Source organism: Sesamum indicum, linkage group LG10, assembly GCF_026168435.1.
Source record: "Sesamum indicum cultivar Baizhima isolate 11 linkage group LG10, ASM2616843v1, whole genome shotgun sequence".
Classification (NCBI taxonomy): Eukaryota; Viridiplantae; Streptophyta; class Magnoliopsida; order Lamiales; family Pedaliaceae; genus Sesamum; species Sesamum indicum.
This window is the reverse complement of record NC_142666.1, coordinates 12,268,763-12,294,168: the sequence shown is the minus strand read 5'-3', so window position 1 is coordinate 12,294,168 and position 25,406 is coordinate 12,268,763. Positions and strand designations below refer to the sequence as shown.

Below are 25,406 nucleotides of genomic sequence, written 5' to 3'. Positions count from 1 at the left end.
AATTAAAAATTATTAATTAAATTAAATTTAATTAATTATTATTGTGGACACAAGCTCAAGTCTAGCTAAGAGTGAACCTAAAGAGTCACACACAAATCACTATGGAATTGGTGGAATTAATTTGAAATTAATTCTAGAAGAAACGAATTAATTTAATTGAATTAAATTAATTCAAGGAGAATATAAATGATTGGATCATTTATTTTAAAAAACTCCATTTAATAAATTGCTCAAGAATTAATTAATTGAATTAATTAAGTTTGATCTTAACACCATTAAATTAATTGAATTAATTTATTAAGTTTGGCTTAATTAATTCATTGGATCAATTAATTAATATTTGGGTTTAGATTTATTTAATTGGATTAAATGGCTTTTTGAACTTAACTAGGTTAAATTAATTATTCTGGTATAATACCTAATGGACCTTGGTTGGGTTTGATTTTAATTTGATTAAATCAAGACCAGTTCCACAACTTAAAGTCCAAGCCCATAAAAGAGAGGTTGAAGCAAGTTAGGAGGACTTTCAACTCTTCCACACTATATAACCAGCCACGATGAGGAATACAGGGTAGTTTTTACATCATGGTTGGAGGTTATATGCATGTGTGTATAGATTGTCTAGGAGGTAAACTTGATAATTTGAATTTTGAATTCAATTATATATAATATACAAAACTACACACATACCTCAATAAGCCACGAAATTAGCTCTATGTCTCTCTAAAAAATATCCTGCTTCTTCTTCTATATTAAATTTGATTCCAGTTAGCACACTAAACAATCCATAAGTACTAAACAATAGTATTTATTTGAAATTGTTTTTCTTCTTATTCTTTGTTCGATTTAGAAATAGAAAAAGAACTATACATTCCATTCTGTGGTGTGGACAACTTAGAGGAATTCTATTTGAATTCTCAAAGTGAACGGAACAGGAGAATGTAAAGGGAACAATGCACGTTGCTGCTCGACTAAAAAAACAGAAAACGTAGAGTTTCATTTTGGAATTTTGCCTTTTCGTTTTCATCCTCTAGCAACATGTCCAGTATGTTAAAACCTTTGCTATTATGTTTTTGACAAATACTGAACGCTCGGGAATTTCAAAAGAAACACTTCTTTGATACCGATTTTAAATTTCTTAATTTTCATGCTTCTCCCACGTTACCAAGTCATACCAATTCTTTCATTTGATTGGTAATTAGGCAATTACTACCCCAGAATACTACACAATTGATGTTGAACATCTTATGTAGCTCTGGGGAGTATCAAGTGACTCTTGGTCTAGTTAGCATGTAATCAACAAACTCTTGGAGTATTTATTTGAATATCCTGACAGAGTTCTCCTCGGCTTTATAGAACAAAATGAGATCATCTGCAAGGCACATCATCATCAAATCTATTTCCCTACATCTCCAGTGATATGAGAATGTCGTTTCCTGTGCAACCTTAGATTGAACAAACACATGTAGGACCTCCATAACCAGTACAAATAGATAGGGGATATACGGTCTCCTTGCCTTAACCCCAGTGCTTCTAGGAAAAAACCATGAATGCCACCATTAAGTGATATAGAATATATGAATGTGGTAACACATTCCATTACCCACTGGATGAACACCTCTAGAAATTGAAATAACTGCAGGGTAGCTCTTTGGATATCCCCTTCAATTAAATCATAAGCTTTCTTGAGGTCCACCTTAATTGCACACCTCGTGGGAAAATGCTTTTGGTTATAGATTGCTAATAGTTCCTACTTGAGTGGAATGTTATCACTAATTCTTCTGCCCGAGACAAACACATTTTAAGATGAGCTAATAAGGCCATCAAGGGTTGCCTTCATTCTATGGACAAGGGTTTTGGCAATCACTTTGTAAATCATATTACAGCACGCGATTGGCCTATACTCTGCCACTGTAGTAGGCATCTGCACCTTTGGAATAAGCACAAAGAATGTAGTGTTAACTTGTTTAAGCAATCTACCTTTTGCAAAAAAACTCCTTCACAGCCTGAACTAGCTCATCACCTAGAAGCAGCCATGTTGCTTTAAAGAAGCTAGCTGAAAACCACCCGAACCAGGCGCTTTGTCAATAGCAACATTGAAAACTGAAGCTTTGATCTCCTCCTCACAAACAAGGGCAACCAAAGAATCCACATCATGTAAGTTGACGGTGTATCTAACCAAAGGCACAACTCTAGGCTCACTAACCTCTCTCTCCTTATTCCTCCTAGCAATCTCTGATAGAAGCGCACAAATTCCTGTGTCACTTGATTCTGATTTGACACAGTCTCCCCATTTTTCCGTGTTGATTTGGAATGCTTTATGCACTGTTCGTCGAGCTTTAACCTTCTAGAAAAATAATTTAGAACAAACATCTTCCTCTTTCAGCCACCTCATTTTGGCCCTATGCTTGATCATAGAATCTTCCTGATTGACAACTTTCACATATATATACCATCCTACAACACTTTACAAGCTGAACTAAAAGCCCATCACGCCTATAGATTTGGAGCAGCTGTTGTGCCTGAGCTAGATACTCTGCTGCAAATTTAACATTCATAGTGAGATCTCCTTTAAGCTTTGTCTGCTTTCTGAATATAGGCTTAAGTAACTTAAGCTTATGTTCCAAGGAATACTATGTTGTGCCGAGAATGCTACCACACCCCTCGACAATCTGTAAGAAAGCAGGATCCTTGGCTAGAAGATTATTGAATCAAAAAAGAGTTCCCCCTAGAACCTAGTCCCCGGCCATCGAAGAATCAATGGAGAGTTGTCTGATGTTTGTGGAGTGCTATAATTATATGAACTCTCAGGCCACATGTCCATCCAGGCTTCATTACCATTCTATCTAGTCTCTTCCATAAACTACATCTTTATCACTACAGTTATGCCATGAAAACCACGCCCCTCCTCTCGCAATGTAACTAATCCTGATTCCAGAAAACACTGATTGAACTCATTCATTGCCTGGGTCTGATCTGATGTTGCTCCACAAATCTCGCTAAGATCCACCATAGTGTTAAAATAAGCCACTCCACAACTCCCTTCGAGAGAACAGATTATTAGCCCCATACAATACTGTTATCAAACAGTTGGTGTGCAACCTTCTGTTTGATACTGTGCAATGTATAAACTGCCCAAGGACACCCTTTATCTCCAGTTCCTCCTCCAATTCATCCCATCACACCCATATCCTATTTCCAGGCCCAGCATAATACATGAACCAAGTAATTCTGTAGCAATATCAACTTCTGCAACTTCAGCCCTCGTCTTCTGTTTTCAATAGCAGCAGCATCTCACAGCACCTCACCTCTGGAGATAAAGCTGCCTTCTGCTTTATTTATAAAGTCGTGCTTCTTTATTTTACGTTTTATAAGCAGACAGGGACTTCTTTCTTGTTAATCAGCATCCACTTGGCACACACGTGGACTTGTTAGTTAGAAGCAATTAATCTCTTCTTCTTCTCTATACATATAGCTTCAACAACTCTATAACTTGCTTCTAGTTTTCAGATGAATGAACACAGGCCTTCATTCTTGATTTTCAGCATGTATTTTCTTTCTGCAATTCATGCTTTTTCACATGGTATCAGAGCCTTTTGTTGAAGGTCACTGGATATCTAAGTTCAATACAGATACGTAATACTTTTCTCTGCAAATTTAGGCGAAAATGGCAGAGATGTCTACTACATCGACACTACCTGAACGGCTACAACTCCATGGGTCTGATCACCCAGGAATGGTGCTAGTGAGTGCGCCTCTCAATGGAAACAATTACCTCAATTGGAGCTTCGGAGTCAAACGTGCATTGCGTGCAAAGATGAAACTCGGTTTCATCGACGGAACATCTGTAAAACCTAATGCAAATGATCCTCATTTTGAACAATGGATTAGGGTGGATAATATGGTTACCACCTGGATTTTAAATTCGATATCCAAGGACATAGTAGAAGCATTTATGTACACAAAATCTTCGAGAAATCTATGGCAAGATCTTGAACAATGCTATAGTGAATGCAACGGACCGCAAATGTATCAACTTCAGAGAGAAATCAGTTCTATGCTACAAGGGAACTCCTCGCTTTCGACGTACTTCACAAACATGAAAAGATTATGGGATGAGATGGCAGAACTAAAACCAACGCCACAGTACACCTGCAATGGCTGCAAATGCGGCACCTGGAAGGCTGTTCCAGACTCTGCAGCCTTTACACAACTAATGCAATTTTTCATGGGCCTTAACGATGCATTCGTTAATGTGCGACATCAACTTCTAGTTATGGATCCAGTTCTTTCGATTAATCGAGCGTATTCCATGGTTCAAAGTGTAGAGAAGCAGAAACAAATTCAAATGAAAATAGCGGATACCACTGAACACACAATACTCCATGTCAGGGGTGATGGAAAATCTGATAGAAGGCGGAACGTGGCAGATAGACGAATCCAATATTGTACACATTGTCAGAGAAATGGACACAACAGAGACTCATGCTTTAAACTCCACGGAACACCGGATTGGTAGAAAGAACTTGTAGACAAAAGAAAAAAGGAACCAGAGAGGACAAATGGATATAATGTAGCGGCAGCTGCTCGAACAGAGAACTTGACAACCTCTTATTCGAAGGAAGAATAGTTACATGAGTTGATTCACATTATGAAAAGCACCATGCAGCCTACTGTACAAAGTAATATGGCACATACCGACGATTTTGCAGGTATGAATGAGGTTTTTACAAGTTCTGGATCTAGCATTGTGTCTTCTTGGATTATGGACACAGGGGCAACTAACCATATGTGTGTTAGTAGTTGTTCACTTGATAATAGCACATCCTTATCTCGTCCTGCATTGATACATTTACCTGATGGTTCAACCCAAACTGTTACACATGCTGGACATGTTTGTTTGCATAAGAACTTCATACTCACAGATGTCTTAATTGTCCCTTCATTCAAATTCAATATCCTATCTGTATCTAAGCTATGTACTTCCTTATCTACTAAAGTTTCTTTACATGCGTCTCATTGCGTGTTTCAGGACCTGAAGACTAGAGGGATTATGGCTGTGGGAAAAAGAGTAGGAAATCTGTATCTGTTGAACAATCTTTCCTTTGAACCTGCTGTCATTTCCTCTTATGTAAACAATGACTCTTCTTGCTTTGCATCACATACTTGTGATGACTCTTTGTGGCACAAACGACTGGGGCATCCATCCCCTATTGTACTTCAACACATTACAGAAATAAAGAAAGAAATTGGTACACATAATTCACACTATGACATTTGCCCTCTTGCCAAACAACATAGACTCTCATTCCCTTCTAGCATCTCACAATCCACAAATTTATTTGATCTCATTCACGTTGACTTGTGGGGACCGTACCACATTAGCTCATTATCGGGTTGTAACTATTTTCTAACAGTGATAGATGATTTTAGCCGTGCTACATGGACTTTTCTATTGAAATACAAATCCTAGGTTCCTCAAATCCTAGAACACTACTTCATAATGATCCGAACTCAATTCCAGCTTGATATCAAAACTGTACGCTCAGATAATGGCACTGAGTTCACCAATGCCAAATGCCAATCCTTGTTTACCTCATTAGGAATTCTTCACCAAACTACATGCTCTTACACACCACAACAAAACGGCGTGGTAGAGCGCAAACATAGGCATGTTTTAGAAGTAGCCCGGTCCTTACTTTTTCAATCTCACTTGCCTAAACGTTTTTGGGGGGAGTCAATACTTGCTGCAACTTATCTCATCAATAGGTTACCATCCTCTATACTTGACTGGAAATTACCCTTCGAGCTTTTATATAAGAAACCTCCTGCTCTCACTTCCCTCAAAGTCTTCGGGTGCCTATGCTATGCCACAAAAACCATGCCTCACAAACTTAAGTTTGATAAGCGTGTTTCAAAGCGTATATTCTTGGGATATTGTCAGTCAAAGAAAGCATATAAGGTATACGATCTTGATTCAAACACTCTTTTTGCTTCTAGAGACGTTATCTTTCACGAATCTATTTTTCCTTTCCAATCCTTGCCCTCTACCACTGAAAATATCTCATTGCCTTTACCTATATCTGATTTTCAAGATTCTAGTGTCCAACCTGAGGTTCCACCCCATCCTCTGCTACTGAAACACATTCCCCTATTCCAGTCTTATGATGTTCTCAAAGGGTCACTTCTAAGCCGTCTTGGTTATCCAATTATGAATGTAATTGCTTGTTAACTGATTCTTCTTGTGTGCCTACTTCCTTTAATGCTACACACATACAGTATATTGCCCATTTGTCCACTTTGCAGGAACCTCAAAGCTACATTCAAGCTTGTAAAGACCAACATTGGGTGGATGCAATGAACCAGGAATTACGAGCTCTTGCAGATAACCAGACTTGGGTTCTTACCTCCCTTCCACCTGGGAAACGGACCATTGGCTCACGCTGGGTATACAAAGTAAAGCTCAAACCTGACGGCACCGTTGATCGGTACAAAGCTCGCTTGGTGGCTAAGGGGTACAACCAAATCGAAGGCATAGATTACCTTGATTCCTTTTTCCCTGTAGCAAAATCCGTGACAGTTTGTTTGCTCCTTTCCTTGGCTACTTCCAAGTCATGGCCATTGTTGCAGCTCGACGTCAACAATGCTTTCCTCCATAGCCATTTAGAAGAAGACGTTTATATGGAGCCCCCTGCTGGTCTTCTTGATGTTATTCCTGGTCAAGTCTGCAAGCTACAAAATTCCCTATACGGTCTTAAACAAGCGTCACGCCAGTGGAATCTGGAGTTAACTACACAGCTCCTTGCTTTTGGATTTCGCCAGTCGTCTCATGAGCATTGCCTTTTTATCAAGCGGTCTGCTTCTGAGTTTACTGTTCTGTTAGTATATGTTGATGATATCATCTTGACTGGTTCATCTGAGCATGCTCTTCAATCTATCAAGGATCATTTACATCGCTTATTCACTATAAAGGATCTCGGGCCTGCGAAATACTTCCTCGGCCTTGAAATTGCACGTTCATCTCATGGCCTTCATGTCTCTCAGCATAAATATCTCTTGGACATCTTGACAGACTGCTCCATACTCAATGCAACCCCTGCTCCTACACCTCTCCCTTTTGGCCTAAAGTTGGTGCTCGATGATGGTGCTTTATTACCTGATCCTGGTCGCTACCGGCACCTCGTCGGCCGTCTTTTATACTTGGGCTTTACACGCCCCAATATATCATTTATCGTGCAACAATTGAGCCAATTTCTCCAAGCTCCACGCACTTCTCATTGGGACGCAGCTCTCCATGTCCTTCGCTACTTAAAAGGTACTTCATCCACTGGCTTATTCTTCTCCTCCTCCAGTTCTGTTCAGCTTAGTGCTTTCTCAGATGCTTCTTGGGCGTCATACCTTGATTCTCGCCGGTGTGTCACTGGTTATTGTGTCTTCTTGGGCTCCTCTTTGATCTCCTGGAAAACAGAAAAGCAGGCCACCGTTTCTCGCTCTTCAGCTGAGGCGGAATATAGGGCAATGGCTTCAACTGTTTGCGAGTTACTTTGGTTTTCTTTTGTGATGCGTGACTCGAGTATTCCTGTTAACTCGCCTATTCCTTTTTGGTGTGACAATAAAGCCGCCTTGCATATCACCGCAAATCTCGTTTTCCATGAGCGCACTAAACACCTCGACATCGACTGCCACTTAGTCCGTGATCAGTACAAACTTGGGTTTATTTCCCCATCGCACATCCCCGGTTCTGACCAAGTTGCTAATGTCTTCACCAAATCCCTGCCCACGGCCATTTTCACTCGCCTCCTGTCCAAGCTGGGCCTCTCGTCCTCGGCTCCACCTTGAGGGGGGCTGTAGCAATATCAACTTCTGCAGCTTCAGCCTTCGTCTTCTGTTTTCAACAGCAGCAGCATCTCACAGCACCTCACCTCTGGAGACAAAGCTGCCTTCTGCTTTATTTATAAAGTCGTGCTTCTTTATTTTACGTTTTATAAGCAGATAGGGACTTCTCTCTTATTAATCAGCATCCACTTGGCACACACGTGGACTTGTTAGTTAGAAGCAGTTAATCTCTTCTTCTTCTCTGTACATATAGCTTCAACAACTCTGTAACTTGCTTCTAGTTTTCACATGAATGAACACAGGCCTTCATTCTTGATTTTCAGCATGTATTTTCTTTCTGCAATTCATGCTTTTTCCCAAATTCGAACTAAGACTGACCTTAATTCTCTTGGCATCCCTTTGCGCCATTTTGGTCTCATTAGTAATTGTCTAGTCATCTCTTGGTCAACCCTGTTCATCTTCTCAGCCCTATCACACTTTTGGTCAACCCCCTCACCTTTATCAAGGTGGCCGTCAAAGTCAACATTCCCACATTTCTTATTTTGGGACTTTGGCACATAGATAGTAATAAGGTTAATTATTTTTTTTATTATTAAAAAATAAATAAATTATATAAATATAATTCAAAATAAATTATATAATATAAATATAACAAATCGCGAATTAGATCCACGATTCGAATAAAAAAAATATTTTTTTTAAAAAAAAATTAATCAAGTCGTGGATGAAATCCACGACATGAATAATTCATGTCCTGGGTTTCATTCACGATTTGTGAATTGTATTAATTTTTTTGGTTTTATTTTATTTTTCATAAATTAATTATATTCAATTAATTTTAAAAATACAATGAACCATACAAATATAGTAGTATATATTTTTCTATACAATTTTAAAAAAATACAATGAACTATACTGATAAGTTTGACACAGTATTGGAACCCTTCGATTGAAGCCCGAGGCCAAATTTAAAATTAGAAAAAAAAATGCAAGTAATTGATGTGATATTATATATGTATAAATTATTATCTTATAAAAAACCTACTTTATGAATTATTGTATATTAAAAATAAATGAAAGTGAATTGCTAATTTTTTTTTATAAGATAATAATTTATTAATTTATAATATCATAGGAATTACTTGTATTTTTTTTTAAATTCTGAATATGGTATCGGGCTTCAATCAAAGGATTTCAACGCTGTCATAAACTTATCAGTATAGCTCATTGTATTTTTTTAAAATTATATAGAAAAATATACACTATTACATTTGTATGATTCATTATATTTTTAAAATTAATAAAAATTAATTGAATATAATTAATTTATAAAAAAATAAAATTAAACGAAAAAAAATTATCACAATTCACAATTTGTGAATTGTATTCATGTCGTGGATGGAATCGACGATTTGATCAACTTTTAGAAAAAAAAAATTATTCGAGCATCTGCGACCGTTATATTTATATTATATAATTTATTTAAATTATATCTATATAATTTATTTATTTTTAATGATAAAAAAATAATTAACCCTAGAGCGGCCTCCCAACCCCACTGGTCACCACACTTACCATCAATTGACCAAAATTCTACTGGCAGGTGACGTAGTTGAATCCAAATCTGCACTTTCTTAGGTGAGCGCTTCCTAAGAGCCATTTTCGGCTTTCATTTTTAGAGGACGATAGGTTGACCTTGAAAGAGCGAGGGACCCTCCTAAATAATCTCTTCCATCACAACAACTGATTTAAACTAAAAGAAGTGAACCCAAAAGCCATAGCAATTACCTCTTTCACTGCCAACCAAGTTGATCGAGCGAACGAGTTAAGATGTGAGCCAAGTGTGATAATTTTGTGTCGTGTTTATTTTGTAGTTGTTATAAGAACTAAAATGTGTAATCAACAAAAACATCTACGTCGTATGTTCACATCACAAAATATAAAATATTTAAAAATTCTTAAACTTTTTATATATACATAATATATCTATATCTTTTTCCCCATCACCACCATATTCATCTTCATCAAAAATCATATTTATTAATATATAATAATATAAATTATATATTAAATAGCAGAATTATTAACATATATACATAGTATAGTAATATGAAATATATATCAAACTTGTACGAAATATTATAAATTTTTAGCATCAAAAGAAATTTTTATTTTTGAAATTTATGTATTTATTATTTGTTATTCTATAATTTGAATTTATAATAAATACTTATTAAAATTACAAAAGTAAATTCAAAATAATTTTTTATTTATAATTATTGCAAAATTATAGTTAATTAGTTAATCATGACTTATTATTTTTACTATATTAAATTATTAAAAAGAATTAGACACTGAACATTGTGTTTGTGAAAATAATTATAGTTGGAAATCAAATTCAAACAAAAGGGAAATTTTTTGAAAAACTTGATAAAAGAAAAAAAAAAAAGAAAAATAACATTAAAGAAGGATAGCGTGAGATATCATTGCTACTAAACCCAAGTAAACGGGCCCTTCATGTATTAAGGTACAGATACTATACATATTATGCCGCACTTGTTTACGATAGTAACAAAATCCACAATCACAACACACTTTGATAAAAGTCGATCTAATTAAGATGGTTTGTTTCCAATTTATGTGCAGTTACAAAATGTCGTTCCTAACAAGTTTAAACCTACTGTTCCTCTTCTGGCTCTTCCTCTTCCTGGAGAAGGTTTTCTCTGTTGTCATGTGCCCAGAAACCCCGTACATCTATAAGCATACTTGCAACAGTCCCACCCTGTTTGCATGCAAGCAGATCAGCCAGTGTTATTGTCAACGGGTCGGCTGGTTTCACCATATCCCAGATTTCATCCCTTACGTCCTCAATACACAGCTCATAGTTCCCCCCCTCAATCCATTTCTGGTGGACGTCCCTGTTCATTATTGGGAAATTATCCAGTGTCAGTGTCATCTGAATGGAGAATTCTACAGGATTTCAAATTTGACAAAATAAATTCTTGGATAAGGCCCAAGCTCAATGTGCATGTATCTGGCAACTTGAGACATGTGGATCTTGCTCAAGAACCACAAGCAGGAATTGCAGAAGCTTTTTGTTGGAAGATTGCATCAGGAAACATCAAAAACTCTTGATGTCACCCTTCTTTACTTCCATACTTTAGTTTTGCTTAACATGATAAAAAGTAAAAAACAAAATTTCAAACACATTATTACATACAGCAGGCAAAGGAAGCATTTTTAACCCAAACCTGAACAATGTATGGATATCTGCAGTTGTGAGGAACCCCCTTCCATGAAGATCAAGACAACGAAACAAATATGTTAATCCTTCTGGAGTGTCTTTGTTCTCTAGAGCTAGAACAAAGTCAAGAAAACTCTCAAAATCCATTTCCCGAGCATTACCACCTCCACTTTTGCCCCGTCGGACATGCTCATCAAACACTGGATATAATCATAAGAAAAAGTAGCAGTTAATCTCTTTAAGAATTTTAAATTTAAGAATTATCTTTAAGATTAATAATACCCTCACATTCAGTTAATCTCGAGAGACCATGAACTCTTAACCACTGTTTTTGAGGACATTAATATAACCATCCACAACACATTCATTTTCAACTCTCGTCTAAAATTCCGAGTCGAGTCAAATTGGATACTTAAACTCCGGTAGAGGGGGTACAAAAATTTTGGGATGTACCCAATGGATGAGAGACCGACATGATCTGGAGGACAGGTTTCAAGGTCGAATCCCCCTTCCCTCTCATCTCTATATATCCAAAGAACACATACCAACTGTGGGAATAAATACATGCACTAGGACAAATCTTACCAACAATTCTATTCAACAAGGGCATGCATTAGTTTGAATTAATGACTAGCAGTATAGTAAACCCCAAAATTGATTATGGGGCTGTGTAGCTATCTTCATTGGTCATGAATAATTCACATGAGTTAACTATAATAACCTGATACTTATAAGCAGACAGCAAACAAACTAATAAGCAGCAGTGATTTTTGGAGCAGTACTTGAAAGACAAATCTCATGACACATACACATAGAGGAAAGAGGAAGGCAAAACAAAAATAGAAACATTTACAAAGCATAGGATGAGACAATATCTGGGAGCAGTTCTAAGTAATAATACATGAAGTGAAATTTTAACTTAGTACCATTACCAAACCGATCTTAAAGTCAATGGCTTCTAAATTAATAAAATATTTAGGAAGCTCTACTTGCCACTCCATTTAACAAGATATTTTGGAAGGATCATTTAGTTGTTCGAAGTTCTCACATACTCCCTGCATTCCGAAAGATGGCCCTACTATGATCTGAGATAAAAGTTTAAAAGCAAAAGTATTGTGTATTTTCGTTACTCTTATAAGTAGTTGTTGATAATCAATGACTATTATTTAATGGAAAGGAGTAATTTTTCATGAGAAATAATATTTTCCGGAGATTAAGAGTCTTATCTTGGAATGACACAGAAAAGAAGCAAATATATTTGGAACAGAGAAAGTATCATTTCCATTTGGAAGAAACTAAGATTTATGGCTCAACGCTTGAAACAGGCCTCGTTTAGAGAGAAATAAGAGTGCTTCACGTAGGTTGGAGAATACATCAGAGAGAATTAGAAACCATTTTTCTTCTTATTTTCTACTTTTTATGGTAGATGTGATCCATCCCTGAGCTGTGACCAGCGGACTATATAGTCATTAATCCCAAGAATGATAGTAGAGGCCCATAAACCTCTTATACCTGGGGAGTTCCCCCATTTTCTAGTTCACAAAACTTCATTTCTATGCCAAAATAATTTATTTTTAAAAGGAACTTCGGCGATATAAGCAGTTCCTGGATAAGATGTGCAACAGAAATTCTTCAATGAACATGAAACGGTCACTTATAGAATAGCAAAAATATAACTGATGTTGCAAACGATACAAAAAACAGAAGAGCATCCACAAAATGGAATATAGGGCAAACTCAGTTGCAATTCCAAGCAACGCTAAAATTCTGAGTGAATTGTTTAGCAAATCTCGATCCTGGGAGAGGGGTACAGGGTCAGTTATACCTCTTTCAATAAAAATATCTGTCAATGTCCCATCTGCATAATCTCGAAGCTCCAGTTTGCTCAGAGTTCCATTCATATCCTTATCAAGAGCAAGGAACATATCTGCATATACCAGTTCTACCAGTTACAAGCTAACGCAGCAAAAAACTGATACAAATCAGGAAAACAAATAATAGATAGCCATGAATCATTTCCCCACCTCCACAAACACAGGCAAAATAAAACTAAAAATACTAGATATCTCAAACATTGCAAGATTCAATTTGAGTTTTGAAGTATCAGTAGGAAAAAAATCTTCATCATCCCTAAATTTTAACTTCATTTTCAGAAGCTGATCTATACTTTTAAATTTTATTGATATTGTAGAGCTGACCAAATTCCACCATTCCCATACAATTTTTACAAAAGAAGCAAGTTATAGGTAGAACTACAGAAGTGCCCTAGTGTTAAATGATAATGCATTCCCCAAATATCCAATTTTGTCTATAATCCAGTTGCAAGTTAGCCCTTATGATTTACTGATAAAATGATCTTTTTTGGTATGAGCATATGTCAATTCATATCTAAATTTGGGTCAAGGGAATTATATACATACACAATACACAACGATTAAGACTGATGAATTAAAAACATACAGTGATTGATTTTTAGATATTGAGAAGTAAAGCAAACAAAAATTTAAAAAGTATGTCCAACATATACTTTACAACATAAAAATATATTACAATAGAGTAAACATATTATTGAATTTTTATAAATTAATGCTTCTTGATTGTAGTTTAAGGCTTGTGTCACGCATTTTTCAATAAGGTTTTCATATTCTCAAAAAATTTATTAAGAGGGAGTTCCCTAGAGTAACTAGTATGGTTGAGAAAATAGAATTGCCTAGGAAACCTTCAACAATTCTTATTCCTTTTACAAATACCTATCCTTTTTTATTAATTAGTTTTATCAATTATATTTTATTCATATCCATTTAAAATTTGTTCATTTTATTAGCTGTTATTCATTTCCTCTTAATCTTTTTTCATTCAATTAAGTAAATATAACAAAAAACTTAAATGATACACACGCATCGATTGTACTTCATTCTCTAGTTCCCAATAAATGTTACTCTTACCTTGATAACGAACCATGAAGGTATAATTTTATATTTCTCTTTATTTTTAACATTTAGATTGTTTTATATTATTGATTAGGCCTAATTAAAATAAAGCATGAAGAGAAAATACAATATTTTATTACTATCCAAGTTTATTTTAAGTATTAATTTTATACAACTATAAATATAAATATTTTGTTAATATCGTCATTCAATTTTTTAAGTTTCTGTTATAATAATTATAAAACTTATAAAATGAAAATCAGATTAGCCATTTAACAGGATATTTATTAAAATATAATAATAGACAATACAAAGAACTAAAAATTATTAAAAATTTATTATTAGATTAAGTTTTCTTTCGAGATCTATATTATCCTCTACACAGCACTTTAAATGCATTACATAAACCAAATCAAGTAATTATATATGCTAAAATTTGATATATGCAGTTTCACCAAACATGGTGGTTACTCTAGGGGAACTGGACTTAATAAATAGTATATTAACTATAAACTATGCAGCAAATCACATTAAATGTAAACTATGAGGCTAAGTACCCTGCACATGCAGAATCGTACATAATATCATTAAATATTATTCCAACTGATACATTACATATTAAATTTGAATCTAATCATGCTATCCAAATCTAAATAGTAAAATTTAAAATTTAACATGAATTTAAATAAAGAGCATCTTGTCACTTACAATAATTTACTAGTTGACATTACCGACATCTGTAATATTTATATTGTCATTAAGAAATTGCATGTCTTTTGCACAGGTAAGATGAAGCACTTTGCAAGTTAACCATTCTGATCAGAAAAGGAAAAGGAGTAATAACTATACTACTAAGGAGCTCAACTGATATTGAGTAGTTATTAACGATATATTACAAATCGTTCGAGAAGTAGGCATTAAAACACAATTAGAAAATAACTAAGAAGCATATAAATGGTAATATACTGAAATTAATAAACAGGGGACAAAAATCAAAACTTAAACTCATATAAATTGGATAACAGATTATTTTCATACAAATACAAAATAATAATATAAGGGACAATAAGAAGAAAAAGCCAAGACCAACATGGCAAACATTGAATCAAAATCAAATCAAAAGAAAATGGTGGAATTAGCATATTCTTTCCATCCCCGAAGTCAAACTCCCGTTTGATTCAGATTGGGTTTAGATGAGTTGATAAAGCGAAAGGTTTGTTTATTTGCATTACTGCCCTTAAGAGTAATGATCGAGAAATACTGGTGCCACATACTTTACTGAGAGGTTAGTTAAGGAAAAATATTTCTAATTTAGGAATTGATGCTTATATTGGGATGTCGAAAAGGAAAAAAGACATAATTTTGGGACTAACATATGATATAGAACCTCAGGGATGACGCCACTAAAGGGAAATTATGGATGCATATCAGCTTTTCTATAAAAATGACTTTGTTAAAATACTATAAAAGCCTATAATATTGAGAATACATGCCGGAATGTGATTGGAAGGACAACATTGATAGTTTCAGAACTTTAAGATGACTCTTAAAAAAATGAGTTGAAATTTTAGTGGTGAAAATGAACTCCTCTAGATGGTTAAAGAACAAGGAATAAGTAACAACTTAAATGCTCTCTAATATCTGCAGCATTTAGACTTATGCAATACAGCAGACACAGAAACACACACAGAAATATTAAGGCAAAAGCCTAACTAAATTTGACGAACTGACCACATATGCGTTGAGCAGATGTCAGCGAAAACCAGTTTTCAGCTTGTTCAGTATCTGTAGCTTCTTCCTCACTTTCCTAGCGTACATGAAAGAACACACAAAATGGAATGTAAAAATAAGCAACACATTGACCAAAGAAGTTCAGCTGCAGGACGCAGCATGAGGGCAAAGAGTAGAAAGACTGCTACCTGATACATGAAAATGAATTCCACAACAAATTGGCTAGTGATATAGGTACAACTTTGTATTGAGGAACTTAGGCCTCAAATCGGAATTAAAACATGCTCCCATCAAACTTGAATACATTGATGAAAGTGGTAATGATTAAACTAATACATTTCATCTATGACGTATTCAATAAGAAATACCTGGTGTAGTTCCATCAACTCCTGAAGACAATTACTAAGCAGGACTTTCTTTATGCATGCCTTTCCTGTTATTAACAATTAGTTTTTAGGCTCAATTGTAAACAAAAAGGCAACACCTCCATGCAACATAATTATTGAACTGAATGACAACCTCGTTTATGTGGATCACAAAAGAAAAAGAATTTGTGTGCGGCTATGCGACAATACATCTGAACAAAAGCTGCAGGCATGTCTCTTAGTTGTGCCAAATTGGGAATGAGACCTCTTATATAGGATTCCATTTCCTATTTCCAAGAAGAGTAAAAGAAAAAAGAAATTAGCACATTTAAAGTCATAGTCAAGAAGCTAACCCCCCAATATCCCCACAACCATTTGCATTATCAAAGACTCGGAACTACAGTAACATACATGAGGTTGGAGGAAGCCATCAGAATCCTCATCAAGCTCACTCATATCGATTCTGGCTTGAGTAAGTGAAACCTGAAGCATAATGAAGCAATACTCGATTACAGTAAATTTTTGCATTCAATACAACTTTAGAACATCCCACCCTCTCTTATTTACATAATGCATCTACTGATCAATCCACCATGAAACAGACTTTCTACTGAAAGTATTTCATAGTAACATGTACTACCTATAACGTGAATGGTGATAGCACTTGTGGATAGTAAAGATAAGACTGACAATATTAGTAAGGTGAGCTGTTTTTAGTAGGATATGATCTTGAGTCCGTCAATCATCTCCAGAGGAATTTGCTGAAATTCTACTTGCAGACCCGGATATCCCATCATAAACCATGCTTGTTAACTAATTCATTATTTTATCAGAACAGCTAGATGCTTGGATCATCTTACTTCCACATATTCTTAAATGACTGGATACCTTAACCAATGCATCAATCCAACCACATTTAATCAACTTTATATGAGGAACAAAACCTGATAGATAAATTGCTATAGTTTGTTGAATAAGATAAGGATCACAGTTAACTATCTCGCAAAAACGATGAGGCAATCAAGGGGTATCAATTTTAAAATTTTTTTGAGTTTCTTATGATACCGCTGTATTTAAATTAACTATCTTGTGGAAAGTTTACTTTTATGGTTAACTCTACGCCCTTATTTTTAATTCAAATATACCTCATAAGAGGCACAGAGAGGAAGCTCAAACGAGGGTTCCATACCAAAACAAACAAACTGCAATTCCACCCTAGAAAATCAAAATTTAAGAGGGAACGGATTGTGTTGAAAGCTGTAGGTGTTAAAGGAGCAGCAGCCTTTACCGTACGCATCACATAGAGATAGAAAGGTAAGATGGAAATTCTTCCTGATTCATCCTTCTCAAACTTCATGAAATTTGACGGGCTGAAAAAGCGCCGACATTTAAGGCCGATCTGTTCTGTACATACGGATGCAATGTGGCAGAAGTCTTCATAATTCATCTAAATAATAACAGAGTAAATGAAACTCAGTAAAACTTCACTTGACCAATTATGCAAGCCTTAGATTCTACAATGTAGTGACCTTAAAAACTAATATATTCAAATACAATGGAATTACTGATAAATTCAAAGATATGTAACAAAGAGGGGAAAACACTATTGTACAACCCAGTTATAGACTAATTAATTGCCAAATCGAAAAGTTCATTTAACACAAGCCATTCAGATTGAGGATATGAATGCGGCTAAACTATTCGGTGACAAACAATTTGACATACTGCAAACTGGAGTAGTTTCATTGAAGTGCATCTAAGATTTACAGACCATGCAACGATGCATGTTGGATAGATACCACAAGATAACTGGAGATTGTGGCATTAAAGTTCTTCAGTATTTGATGTTTTGTCTTTTCATAAAACTCATACAGAATGAGAATCCGGAATGCATGCATCAGTATTAGGTAATAAAAACGTCTTTAACATTGTAAAATTATGACGTTTTTTATACTACGTTCATCTCTCAGTCAGGAAGTAGAAGATAATGATTCATATATTATATATATAATTCAGGAAACTGGAGGTTTCCCCAGTAAAAATTCTGCAGTATGATGTCCCCCATTTTTGGGGGGGACTCTACACCAGAATAAATACTTTAAGACTACATCCATATGTTTCATGATGCAAGCTGTGAACACTTCTGGATGGAAGGATAAACCAACAAAGACTATGGGAAGTTTCCCCAAAATAAGGTGGGTGGAAGAAATCAAGTGAGAATGCTAATAGTTGCATTCCTCTATAAGTCACTGGAAATGTCAAATGAACAATGACCTACCTTTTCAGCTCCAGTCGCATCATCGATAACACAATTTTCCCTCAGGCAAACCCACATAGCATCAAGGTCATCAGCATTCAGCAAAAGATCAGATTGTTTCTGATTAGAGAAAACTATTAGTACTAATCATGCCTCTAAAATCAATCCAAGAAAGCCATTATAGAACATAAGATGAACTTATCGTCTGAATTGTGAACGGGAAGAAATACAGAATCTCCCAACTGCATGCCAACCCCCAAAGGTACGGTGAATTTATTTCAACCAAAATTTACAAAAGGAAGGAAAGACAAAGGCAGAAAAATAAGAGCTCCAAACCCAAAAACTACTGCAATCTGAATTCGGATGCTCAATGTCAACGATATAAAGATAAAGAAATAGGTTTAGCGGAATAAAACCAGATCTAGGAGTAGTTAAACAAAAAATCACAACCAAATACCTTGAGAAACCGATATTTTGCCAGCCTCTGGACCCTATGACTGATGGAACCTTCTTCAGGTTTCTGAATTAGAAAGAAAAAGTAGTACAAGTGTTCAAGAGAAGAACTAATAAGGGTACGAAAGCACCCAATATCAAAATATACCTTCTTGTAGAAGCTTGGAATGGTGCCAGCTTCTGCGCTCTTTTGTTGCTTCTCCTTAAAAATATCGAGCAAAATTCTTTTGGTCTCCAGTTCTGAATTAAGCATTTATAATTCCAAATTCTCAATACGGGGATTGGATCAAGATACTAAGTGTTTGAGCACTTGTCAGTACATACATACCCATTAGGGCCTCGGATCCGAGGCCAGCACCAGATCCGATATAGCGGCGGAGATTACGAACCCAAAGCATGGAAGAGGCCGACGGGATTTTCCTCTGTGCCGATGCCTCGCCGTCACTAGACCCGCTGTACATTTCCAATTAATTCCAAAACCCTTCTTCAACTCGACCTGTATCTTTCTTCTTCTTTGTCTAGTTACAGATTCCACGGGTACTAAGCTAATCCAAGAAATAACAATATCCAACAATGTCTGGCGGAATCTGAGAACTGGGAACAAGGAGGTGACTTGTGAGGGGGATCTGTACTCCTGCACTAAGAATGCAGCTTCTAAGAGTGTGGTTGGTCTATTGATTTGGATATTATACATGATTCAAATGTGTATAGAATTGAGGCGTACTCTATTAAGTGTTTTCAATTTATTGCATACGTTAAATTTATTTTAGCATTAAATAATTATATTTAACTTTTACATTCATTATTATTTTTTATAGGATTAGTTACATTTTGGTTTTTGAATTATGATTTTTTTTACATTTTTGTATTTAATTTTTTTTTATTTCAACTTATCATCTCAACTTTACCAAATTTTATATTTTTTCATTTATAATTATTTTTCATCAAGTTTTTTGTTAAAAAAACATTACATGTGGTGCAAATGTGATATTTAAGGGTTATGTGATGTGATATTTTTTACATATGCACAACATGTGATGTTTTACCGGTAGAAAATCAACAAAAAAAGATCATATAATGGTCAAGTGCATATTTTGCAAAGTTGAGATGGCAAGTTACACAAAAAAAAAGTTTAGATGTCAATGTGCATAAATGGACATAGTTAGGATGGCAAAATATAATTTATTCTTTTTTATAATGGAAAATTGCATGAAACTCCCTAGTGTTATGAAAAATTCAGTTAAAACAACCTATGCTAAAAATATAGACAAAAAAGATCCTATCCTTTTTGAAATTTTGCACACTCTCCTTTTGTCTTTTGTTTTACTTAATGGAGTTAATTATTTTAAAAATTTCCGTTATATCTTATGTAATATAAATTATTGTTGTTATAATAATCTTTGGATTTTAATGATTGCATTAAAATCATAGTATTTAATCAACTTTTAATAGTCACTTATTTTCAATAAATAAAAATGAATAGTCCAAATTTTATATATTTTAAAAACATATTCTATACTTATAAACATATATATATAGGGGTAGCAGATAAGTCGAGTCGGCTCGAATTTGAGTTCGACTCGAGCTCGAGCTCAGTTGTGTGTGTTCACCTGGCTCGCGAGCTGGCCTTTTATATATATATATACATTTTTATTTTTAAATTTTTTATATATTTAATTTTATATTTAATATTTGATCAATTTTATAATCAAAATTGACCATATATTATAATTATTAATCAATATCATGCATTTTACTTTGGATGATAATAAATTATGGTACTTTTATTTATACATTTAATCTTTATAAAAAAATAAATTTAATCAACAACTTAGTAAATTATAATATTTTTTGTAATTAAAATTATTATTTAATATGACATATATAAACTTTATGTTATATTTTAATATATATTTGTATTACGTTATATTTTTTTTAAATTGACAAGTAATTCACTTATTATTTTTTATTATTTATAAAATTATGTCAAAATTTAGTAATTCCTATGAATTAATCTAAAAATCATAATAATAATAATAATGATGATGATGATGATGGTTGAACAATTCTAATTATTATTTTATTATATAAATAATGAGATTAAAAAATTTAATCAATAATTGTGATATCTTAAAATTCAAGCACTCGATTCATACGAAATTTAAATATATACAAGTCTTAAAATTCAGGCACTCGACTGTGACATCGTGCCCAGATCTGGGTGGCTGACGACACTCATCGCCACCCAGATCGAATGATGTCGCCACCCAGAGAGGATAAATGTATAAGATGTAATTTTATCCATTCAAAATGGTCAAAAACTGAAAGTAAGTAAAAATATTATCCCACTCTCATTTCTAGCCCATGTAAGTGACTTTTCTTTTTTCTTTTGTAATGAAAAGGGTTTTTATTGTTGGGTTTTATAATTATAATGGGCTTTTTTTGTCTAGTTAATTTACACAGGTAAGTTTTTAGCAATTTTCCAATAGCACAGGGGGTATTATGCAAGTTGCCCTTTTCATAACTACATTTTGATAAAAAAAAAATTCTTATTCATTTTATCCTATATATATATTTTAAGTAACAAGCTCGGTTTGGTGTGCTGTGCTCGTATGGATGACCTTTCATCTGCGCATCACTTTGAGGAATCATTTTCTAGTGGACTTGGCTAGAAAGCTTAGAACAGATTCACGAGGAACTCGAACCAATCCCTGGATGTGGGGGAAAAAAGATTTTTTTATTGAACGTATTAGTGATGAAAAAAAAGGTATGTGCGAAAAGCTGATTTCCCAAAGCAGAAAGCGAGAAAGGGCTTCGCTATGAATCCGTAACGACGTACCGACTGGCTCTCTGATAGATTCGTAGATAGAATGGCCTTTAATCGACCCCTTTCTATCAATGGTGCAGTTGAAGCAGCTAATAAGAACATCAAGAGGAGATGTGGACACTTTCAGTACCCTTTTTCCTTTTCCTAGACAAGACTGAGTCGATTGCCATGATACAGTAGACTAATACCTATTCTTACTGCAATTGGACAGAGTCAATGTCTCCATCAATACTCTTAGTCCATGATCCTGCGCCTAAAGCACCGAAGGAAGGGTAGATGCGGCTAGTGCGCTAGAATGAAAATGTCTTGTTCTATTCTAATCTAAGGCTCGGAAGAAAAGTGGAAATGGAAGCAGATCAGTTTCGGGTGAATGGATACTGTAGCACCCCCTTCGCTACAAGAGCTATATCTACCCTAAACGTCATACTTATAGTAATCCATGTGTTCATATATATACATTTGCACATAATCATCTAATTAATTTGCATACGTAATCCCAACGTCATAACGACATAGTCAACCCACAACATCACATATATACAAATCAAACACCACAGGTGATCCACCATAGTTGATCGCTACGCCTATGTTCTCTTTATACAAATAAAATAAGATTTGTACTCTAGCTGACAAGAGGAGAAAATAGCATACTGGCCCGACCTGCCTGAGTATAGTGCGTAGACCTATTCTTCAACAGTCAAACACCTCAAAGTCTACTCCTGAAAGAAAATGTCAACAAAGGGATGAGCCTGCCACTCAGTAAGTAAATAATCAGCCCTATTTATATATGTATATCAAACACAGCCCAAACAGGACAAGTAGGCAACATGCATGGATTACAGTCAATTTAATTCCGACATAATCAATTGTAGTACACCACATAGCTATCTCACAATAAAATAATCAATTAAACTTCCTTTTTCCTAGTTTGCTTACCAGAAAGTGATATCGTGTTTTTCCCGTCAACTCAATCTCACCGTTATATAAATTTAAATGAATCCCCTTGACAGCCGGCTCATCAATCTCATTTCGCGTCATAGCTCTTTTCAATTCGCATCGTAGCTCTTTTATTTCGCATCATAGTTCTTTTCACATCACATCTTTTTCATATCGCATCAAAGCTCTTTTCATTTCATTTCTTTCTCATATCGCATCAAAGCTCTTTTCATTTCATTTCGCCTTATAGGCTTTTCAACACATCAAGGGGTATTCACGCCACAATATATATTCAATTTCCACCACTCCCTCATTTTCACATATCACCATTCTTGTAAGCAACTAGTAACGTAAAACAGTATCTATTCTCATTTTCGGATATCCAAAACACATCAAACAACAAAACATAATATTTCAACGTATTTGCTTATTTCATGTACACAATACCATCAATCAAATCAAATCAAATCATCCATCACTCATATACTTTCAAATAAATCCATATCAGCACGAACCACAAATTCAGATAACAGTAAAATCACAATTAAAGATACATATATAGACAATACTAATTATTTACTTATTTCAACCTCACAACGTTTCTTTCTACTCGATCGCTAATTGTCAGTCCTTTCACCTCACCCCCGTATCCTATAATGAGTTATACCACATACAATTAATATATCGAGAATATCCTAATTTCTTTTAAATATAAGATTGAATATCATTTGTACAATTTCTAATAATACTTTAATATTTCATTTCTATTGAATATAAATCTTCTTTTTTTCTCTTTATTAATATACCATTTATTAAATATAATTTTCAGAATATTTCTATGAATTTTCTATCAATTTCTCGCTATTGTACTCTTTAATTGAACAATAATACATATAATTGCATATTTGGTTAACAATTCCGATGGAATTATATAAATTAGCTATAGTAATATTCAAATCTAACGAATTTAATAATCCAATTAACCAACGATATTATTTTTATATCCAATTTGATATTTAATTCGACACTATTCTAAATAGCCAAACCCGTAAAATACTCCGATTAAATGGTACATCGCTTAGTATAAACAACATTTAATAAACGGACTAATTAAATAATATAATCATATAAATTAATAAAAATTATAATTGAAAACCTTACCTCCGCCGCGAACTATGGAAACAGGAAATGAAAATTGCTTAATTTGGTAAAATTGTGAGTGATTGAACTCACATATCTATATATATATATACATATATGTAGGGGTGGGGCGGTGGGTGATGGCCCACCCCCAAACCCTTTTGTCCTCTCTTTCTCTTTTCTTTTTTTCTTTTTCTTTCATATATAGGTATGTATATATATTATTTACATATATATATATATTTATTATTTAGTAATATATATTATATATAATAATATTATTATTTTATTTATTTAATTAAATTTTTTTCAAAATACCATTTACGTCCTTCCTAATTTTTTTTAATTAATATAAATTGTCCCGAAATATTATAATAAACTCCAATTTAATTCATTCAAGTGTTATTATATTCCAATTAAGACCCCATAATTTATTTACTAATTAACTAAATTTCATAAAAATTTATCAGTTAATCCCCCAATTATATATTATAATTTTTGGGGCGTCACAGATACTATGAGATAGAGCGAGAAAAATTGAATTTGATTAATTCAACTTATAAGACTTTGGAACAATTAAAAAATTACAAAAATGAAACGATTTAGTTTGAACAGCAAAGGGCGATTAATCAAGTCCGACAATGGGTTTTCCAATTCTGAGTGCCACCTGGAAAGCGGGGTGCCGCCGTATTGAAAGATTTTGAGGGACCGCCGCCGCATCAGGTGAGGTAAATCTTCTTAGAACAAAGATAAGATATAGTCAGTGTGTTAGGAGTGAAAAGGTCAAGATGAAATATGAAGGTTCAGAAAAGTCTGGTAGAAAAATCATTAACGAAGACTAAGACTGATGAGGATTGAGGGATCTTTCGTTGTAATTGGTCAGACTAGAAAAGAAAGAAATTGCTCCAAAAGAACTTCCCCAACCGTCTCAAGTCAGGAAAACACTGTCCTCCCCCCTCCCCTAAAAAAAAGGTAAAATTGTCGGCAGATGCCGTCCACTTGAGTGGCAAAAGTAACCGGTTAGGTTGACTTTCTTTTCCAGGCCTGTTCGGACATACGGTTCATGCGGAAGATCAAGTTGGTGAGCCGTGTGAAGGGAAACCTTCCCGCACGGTTCGGAGAGCACTGGATTAGAATGAGAGATTCACCACTTAGTCTTCAGCCGTGGCAATCACTCACCTTTTTTCTTTGCTTAGCCCGGGCACCAGCACTGAAAGGCTGATCAAAAGAAAGAAGGGGCCGAAAGGGCGCCTTTTTTAACTCTAGAAACATAAATAATATAATTTAAAAAATATTTTGTTCTAATTATTTTATAAAAATTATCCACATACATAAAATGTGCCACACTTGCTAGTATATATAAATTATAAATGTTTTCTTAAAAAAAGGATATATATTTTTGTACTCATTGACTATACATGAATTGAATTTACCCCTTTAGGCCTTGTTTACTTGTTAGTATAGAGATAATTAGGACATGATATAATTGGGATTGAATACTGCTTTGGTTGGGATTCTTTAAACAATGATGTTTACTTTAGGTAGGATAATTATATTGGTTATAGTTAAACATACTTATTATTCATATTTGCTATAAGGATTATGAAGTATTTTTACTTTTTTGTCATTGAATAAGACAAAACGTCTTGTCATCATTGATAAGTGCGGGAATAGCACAAGTTCAACA

General features: G+C 34.4%; 2 protein-coding genes and 1 non-coding gene across 3 annotated transcripts; 1 reads left to right on the top strand and 2 right to left on the bottom strand.

Moving 5' to 3' along the window:
• The first annotated feature begins 3,667 nt into the window (after positions 1-3,667).
• LOC105172255 (uncharacterized) lies at positions 3,668-4,519 on the top strand. Its single transcript, XM_011093629.1, has one exon. The coding sequence runs from the start codon at positions 3,668-3,670 to the stop codon at positions 4,517-4,519; it is 852 nt and encodes a 283-aa protein (XP_011091931.1).
• Positions 4,520-10,296: 5,777 nt separating this feature from the next.
• On the bottom strand, positions 10,297-23,810 carry FASS (tonneau 2 (TON2)). Its single transcript, XM_011093594.3, has 13 exons — positions 23,741-23,810; positions 19,145-19,450; positions 18,965-19,056; positions 18,821-18,883; positions 18,385-18,483; positions 17,395-17,553; positions 16,518-16,589; positions 16,261-16,393; positions 16,110-16,174; positions 15,742-15,817; positions 12,906-13,007; positions 11,088-11,280; positions 10,297-10,754 (listed from the first exon to the last, which is right to left on the bottom strand). Exons 2-13 carry the CDS (start codon positions 19,275-19,277, stop codon positions 10,514-10,516), a joined length of 1,428 nt encoding a protein of 475 aa, XP_011091896.1. The 5' UTR covers positions 19,278-19,450; positions 23,741-23,810; the 3' UTR covers positions 10,297-10,513.
• Positions 10,863-10,979, bottom strand: LOC148786668 (small nucleolar RNA snoR104). The gene has a single exon (XR_016062275.1). It is a non-coding gene; the product is annotated as a small nucleolar RNA snoR104 (small nucleolar RNA).
• Positions 23,811-25,406: the final 1,596 nt, after the last annotated feature.